General features: G+C 53.3%; 1 protein-coding gene across 6 annotated transcripts in view; it reads right to left on the reverse strand.

Annotated features, from left to right (window-relative positions):
- Window positions 1-3,469, reverse strand: part of ABCC8 (ATP binding cassette subfamily C member 8) — a 77,217-nt gene extending 73,748 nt beyond the window's left edge. For 5 of the 6 annotated variants that reach the window (XM_058688388.1, XM_058688386.1, XM_058688389.1 and 2 more), the window contains exons 1-2: window positions 3,167-3,469; window positions 1,834-1,975 (exon numbers count right to left, since the gene is read on the reverse strand). In XM_058688388.1, coding sequence (XP_058544371.1) covers window positions 1,834-1,975; window positions 3,167-3,314 — 290 coding nt within the window. In that variant the 5' untranslated portion in view covers window positions 3,315-3,469. Of the gene's footprint in view, window positions 1-1,089; window positions 1,168-1,833; window positions 1,976-3,166 lie in introns of those variants that run through there. The other variant, XM_058688390.1, reaches the window with a different exon arrangement.
- Window positions 3,470-6,000: the final 2,531 nt, after the last annotated feature.

Here is a 6,000-nt window from a genome sequence, read left to right on the forward strand (position 1 = left end):
TCTGCACCCTGTCTGTGCTCTAATTTCATCCTCCATGGCCCTGTGAAGCAGGCAAGGCAGGGATTATTATGCTCATTTCACAGGTAGAGAAAGTGAGGCTCAGAAAGGCTGAGTGACTGCTCTGAAGTCCTGTAGCTGATACGCAGCAGAAGCACCAGCCGATGACCCAGGTCTACCTCCTCCACAGGCAGGGTGTTTTCCTCTCTGCCACTACACTGATTATAACCCAGTGAGAATTTCTGGCCTTGGGGGCTCACAAAGCATCCTTCCCCTTTTGAACATTTGTGCTGCTTTGGAAGGGGTATCTGGATGGGGGATGGGAGGTGGACTTGTCACCTGCTAGTTATGTGGCAGCAAGCATTCCGGTCTTCTTGCTCATCTGGGGGACTCTGACAACCGGGAGGAGCCCCAAGGCAAGCAGTTGTCCCAGAGACTTCTGCTGGAGCCAGCATGCAGGGACACTGGGGGTGGGACAGTGAGGTAGTGTGTATGGGCTGGGGGATCCCATCCCCCTGCTGCTGGCTGGCAGGAGTGGAATCTGGGCATGGTCTGATTCCAGCTCAGAGTGGTTGGACTTCTGATATTTTAGCCACATGCCCTCCACCCTCTACCACCCCCTCACCCAGGCAGTCGCTCAGCCTTCCTCCATGAGATGGCTGCTTCATCTCCTCCTTCTGCACCCCCGCTGCTGACACACCATTTCTGGCACTGTCATCTCTCACCTAGACTACTGTAATCACCTCCTAGGTGCTGTTTCTACCTCCAGCCTCTCCCTGCCTCCAGGCTGCCCTGGACACCTCCCAGGGTCCTCACCCCAAAATGCTGTGCTGACCATGTGTCTCTTCTGTTCCAAACTGCTGACAAAACCCAACCCAGACACGGCCTAGCATTCCAAGCCCTCCTGGAGAGGCCCCCACCCTGATTTCCAAGCCCCAGCATCCATCACTCCCCTGCTTGTGTTTCATGCTCCAGCCCCCAAGCACTACTCTCACCCCAACCTGCTTTCCTTCCAGTGCCTTTATTCCCCCTCCCTCCTGACTCACTGGCCCTCCCTCTCCCAAACTCCTCTGCTGTCAGACCTTGTCATACCTCCAGACTCAGCTCAGGAGCCCCTCAGTCACGAAGCTTGCCCAGTCCTGCCTTCCTCTCTCCTCCCAGAGTTCTTACTTGTACCATTATTTCATTTCTTCTCTTAAGGAGTCAATAAATATCTATGTGGCTTTGTCACGTGCCTTGTGCTGTGACTATAAAGATGGATAAAACCCAACTCTGAAGAACTTTCTCACTCAGGGGGAGACAGTTTTGCAAATAGACAGAAACTTAAAATATGGTATGATCTGTGCTGTGACAGGGGTAAGGAGTGTTCTGTGAGGCCCAGAGGAAAGGTGGGTGAGGGGAGGCCTTGGGAATGAGGTTAGAGACGGTGGGGGTGCTGACTGCGAGGACCCCAGATACTAGGCTGAGCACCTGGAAACAACTGGGAACCAAGGGAAGGTCTTAAGCAAGAGTGATTTTTATTCTTCCCAAGAAGGGAACTCTAGCAGCTTGAGGAAGAGGCAGGGCATCTTCCACAGGCGTTGGGGCATTCTAATAGACTCTAGGATTATTTCCCTAGGTCTTGGCATGCAGATCCATGTTCCCTCTACTCTGTGGCCAGGGCCTGGGTCTCACTTGTGTCCAGTATCTGGCACAGAGAACCAACAGGACATGTTGGATAAATGGTTGCTGGATTTATTAGCAAATGCTACTGTCTCATGGAATACAGGTGAGCTGGGGTCTCCTCTGGCCTTCTGGGAAGCACCTCAGGACAGATCCACTCTCCTGAGTACTCACCCATCAGATAGGATGCCCTCTGCGATTTCACACACCAGGACGAAGAGCAGCATGAAGGTCAGGATCCAGCGCAGGTTGTGCCCAGGGAAGTGGAGCCATGTGCTGTGGTGGATGTGTACCTTGGAGCTTTGACTGCCCCATCCTGCAAGGAGAGCCATGGAGAGGTGGGAAGCCTGGCTCACCAGGAAGAGGGTGTATGAACCCCGGGAGAGTGCTTGGGTATTGAGCCCACAGTGGGGAGTGTAACCATCTGTACACCTGTGCATGAGAATGCCCGAGTCTGGTACCTGTGACCTAAGTGTCCAAGCGTGAAGCCTGGACCCATGCAGGCCCTCCTATGCAGGAACTCATTTTATATACTAACCTCTTGTATGACAAATAATCATGTAAATAAACCATTTGTTTGAGAACATATGCTTCTTCCTTATTTCTAATTGTCAATAACTAGCAACTCTGCCTCTGCCACATTCTTCCTTTCTTAATTTTGTGACAATCTTTCCTTTCTTCCCAAAAGCTGTATACGAATTTTAAAATTTGCCCTTTAAAAACATTAGAGTGAATTGACAAGTTTTGCAGATGCAGGGGGTGGGGGGGGGTGGGGAACACCCTGTGAGTTGACAAAGCTCTAGCCAGCTTGGACAATTCAAGGTTCTGAAGAGAGACAAAGAGGACCACAGTGAAAAGGCATGCAGGACGGTCCTAACAGTGGTGCCCAACTTTGCAGAGGGCTTTCAAGCGGTGACGCTGGTCCAGATGGAGTAGCAGACAAGAGGACCCACGTCCCTAGCTCCTGCCTCTCCTCGCTCAGGGCGCGTGGGACCCCCAGGGACCTGCAGAGGCTACTGATCACTGTCTGGCGCAGCCCCAAAACACACAGGGGCTCACAGGGCCTCCATTCCGGCTCCCGAGGCCAGGCTGCCCTTCTCCCTGGGCCCAGCCTCGGCTGACCGGGAGAGTACCTCGGGGGAGGGGTGCCCTGTCTCCCTACACTGTACTACTGGGGGTACAGCCCGAACCCCTCCCAAACATTCCAGCGCCCACACTGCTTTTCCTGTTCTCCATTTCAGCTTCGGCTCTGCGGTGGAAAACTTGGGGGGTCCCCTGAGTCACGAGCGTCCTGTGTTTGGTGCACCTCAGGGAGGGAGGGGATGGCAGGGCCGGCGAGTGCGGGGACCGCGGGATACAACACAGAGCAGGGGACCCCGGGAGGGAGGCGACTGCCGGTCGGTCGCGGGGCCCGAGGGGGGAAAGGGAGCCGTGTGGTGCGCGGCGGCGCCTCCTCCTTCCTCCCCGCCTGTGCCCTCCCCTCCTCCGCCGCTCCCCGCGCGCTCACCGATGAAGAGGATGGGGAAAGTGATGAAGAGCAGGAAGACGTGAGGTACCACGTTGAGCGCGTCCACGAAGCAACCGTTGTTGAGGACGCCCTGGTCCACCCGGTAGGCGGCCGAGTGGTTTTCGCTGCCGCAGAAGGCCAAGGGCATGGCGGCGCGGGCGCGGGCGCGGGCGCGGTCTGGGGCTCCGGCTCCGGCTCCGGCACCGGCTCCGGCTGCGGCTGGCTCCACGCGCCTCCCGAGCCTCTGTCCCTCGCGGCTCGGCGGTCCGACCCGGCAGTCAGGCCCCCGCCCCACCCCCGCGGGCCCCGCCCCGCCGGCGCTCCTGCTCCCCCCCACCCCGCCTCGCGCCACTACCTGCGGGGCCGGGGGGCGGCCAGGAGCCTGAGCGGCCGGGCGTTCCAGCTGTGGTGGCCTGCGCGCCCAGATGTACCGGGGACGCTTTGAGTGCCCCGCTCCACGCGTGCGCTGCAGGAGAGGGGGGAAGCAGGCTGGGTGGGTGGGCACGCTCGAATCTAGGTGGGAGGGATGCGGGGTGCACAAAGGAGGAAGATCCGAGTGGGTGCTGAGTGCGCGCTTTCGGGCCTGAAGTGCGAGCTCACTGCCCCTGGGCTGAGATGTGCGTTCACCTGGGCTTGGCGAGGGTGGGTGTCGTTAGATCAGAGGGTCCTGGTGGGGGCAGAGTGGAGCAAGCCCTCACCCCACAAAGATAAGAAAAGCAGGGAAGATTTGGGGGAACACTTCAAATATTTTTCAAAAGTGGTTCCAGGTGCCGTGCGCTCCTAGGTGCTTTACAGTGTATCCAGCGCTTTCGCAAACGAGATCTCTCAACACTCTGGCTAAGTACAGGTTATAATTTTTCCTATTTTCCTGATGAGGCAGTAGAGGCTCAGGGAGGTTACATGATTGAGCCAAGGTCTCACTGCCAAAAAGTTAAGGAACCATAACTTGAACGCAGCTCCTCAGATCCCTTCTTTCGCCCCCCACCCATCTCTGTCAGGCATGCCTCTAATACATTAGAACATTCCAGTGACTGTCAGGTGAATGGGTACCTGCTCAAGACTGAAAAAGGGGCACTTATGAAATTAAGCCCAGTGAAAACAGTGGGAGGCAGCCAGGATTGGTGGAAAGAGAGAATGCCTCCCCCAGCCCCCTCCAACTGGGATGTATTCTTAACCTGGTACCAACAGGCTTGATGAGTTAAAGGACCTGGGGGAATTGAAAAGACAATGCAATGCATTTCCACACTTCTGGAGAAATTCCCACAGGTCCCTGACCAAAAAAAAAAAGTTTGTGTAGTAAGAAGAAAGAAGGGAAAATGGGATTTTAGGTTGAATTTTAAAAGAATTCTCTGAGTTAGAGGTATGGGGCATAAATACACAGTTCTCAGGAGGGGGTGGGGGACACCAAGGGAAGCTCTTTCCAGGCCTTTTCCCTAGAAGCTTCTCTGCGCCTGCTCTGAGGCTGCTGCTTTGAGTCTTTATAGGATGCTGTCAGGCAAGGCCTCAGCTCTGCCTCAGGCTCTGGAAGAGGTGAGGGCAGGAGCAGGCACCCTGGCAGAGGGCCGGTGGGGTTGGGTGAACAGCCTGGGGAGGTCAGGAGCTTAGGGTCCGAAAACCTCAGTCTCTGACTTTCTGGAACCTCTCTGAATCCGAAAGAGATTTCCTCCAGTATCCGCCAAAATAGTGAAAACCTGGTGGCAGTCAATTGTCTGGCACCAGCAGCAGGAATTAATTAATCCAGGGGATAATAGCCCCTGAAAAGGGGATTGCTGAGGCTGTGGGAAAAACTTATGACGTCACGTGAAAAACTAGGAGACAAAATCGTGTGTTATCATAGGATTATAAGATTTATTGTATTATTAGAGCCATATTAAATATGTATGTTTGAATGCAAGTCTGCAGGGGAAGCTCAGACTTGGAAACGACTGTTGCATTAGAGCAGAGTGAAGTATATATTAGCTCCCATTCCCGTGCTTAGTGTTATTGTTACTACCATTCTCTTTCTGTGAAAACAGGACAACGAAGGTTCAGAGAGATGAGATGATGTGCCCATGGTCACCTACCAAGATTTTTTTTTCAAAGCTTTTTTGTTGTTGTTCCAAGTTTTTTTTTTTTCTTCAAACTTTCTATTTGAAAGTCGCCATTTTATTTTTGTAGTTGCAATTTCAGTTTTTCACACTTTCAGGAATGCTATTTTTCCTTTTAGCGGTGATAATATATGAATTTTTAAAGAACAAGTCCCCAGTCCTGGCTCTGCTACTACTCGTTTGTGTGATGTTGGACAAGTTATTATTCTGTGCATCATTTTTCTCCTTTCTAAATGAGGAAGATAATAATACAGACTCCAGAGGAGTAAAATGAGATCATGGGCATAAATATGCTTTGTAAACCAGGAAGATAGTCCAGCCTACTTCATCCTCTAGGGGCCCACCCATGGGACTCCCTCAGTCAGTGAAGGTTATCTAGTAGTCTTTCTCTTCCTTGACATTCAGCATGCAGTGCTTGGCACAACCCACACACTTTGGTCTTCCGGGCCATTTGAAATAAACAGAAGGCCAAGTTCAATCCAAGCTGGACCCAAGTGTAAAGGACTTAAGGGATCATCAGCTGGGACTAAAGGTGTTAGGTCTGGGGACTGAAGAGGGCCCCGCGTTTGCCATGTCTAGAACAAGCCTGCTGTGCGACTGTGACCAAATTCCCACCTTCCTACACCTAGCTGTATAGAGAGGATGCTCATCACACTGCCCACCAAGTAGGTGCTAGAGTTACTTTGGGAAGTCACTTTCCAAAAGTCAGGTGCACAAGGAGGCATGGAAGGACTTCTGCTGTAGTAT

This window comes from Neofelis nebulosa, chromosome 10 (genome assembly GCF_028018385.1).
Source record: "Neofelis nebulosa isolate mNeoNeb1 chromosome 10, mNeoNeb1.pri, whole genome shotgun sequence".
In the NCBI taxonomy this organism is placed as follows: domain Eukaryota; kingdom Metazoa; phylum Chordata; class Mammalia; order Carnivora; family Felidae; genus Neofelis; species Neofelis nebulosa.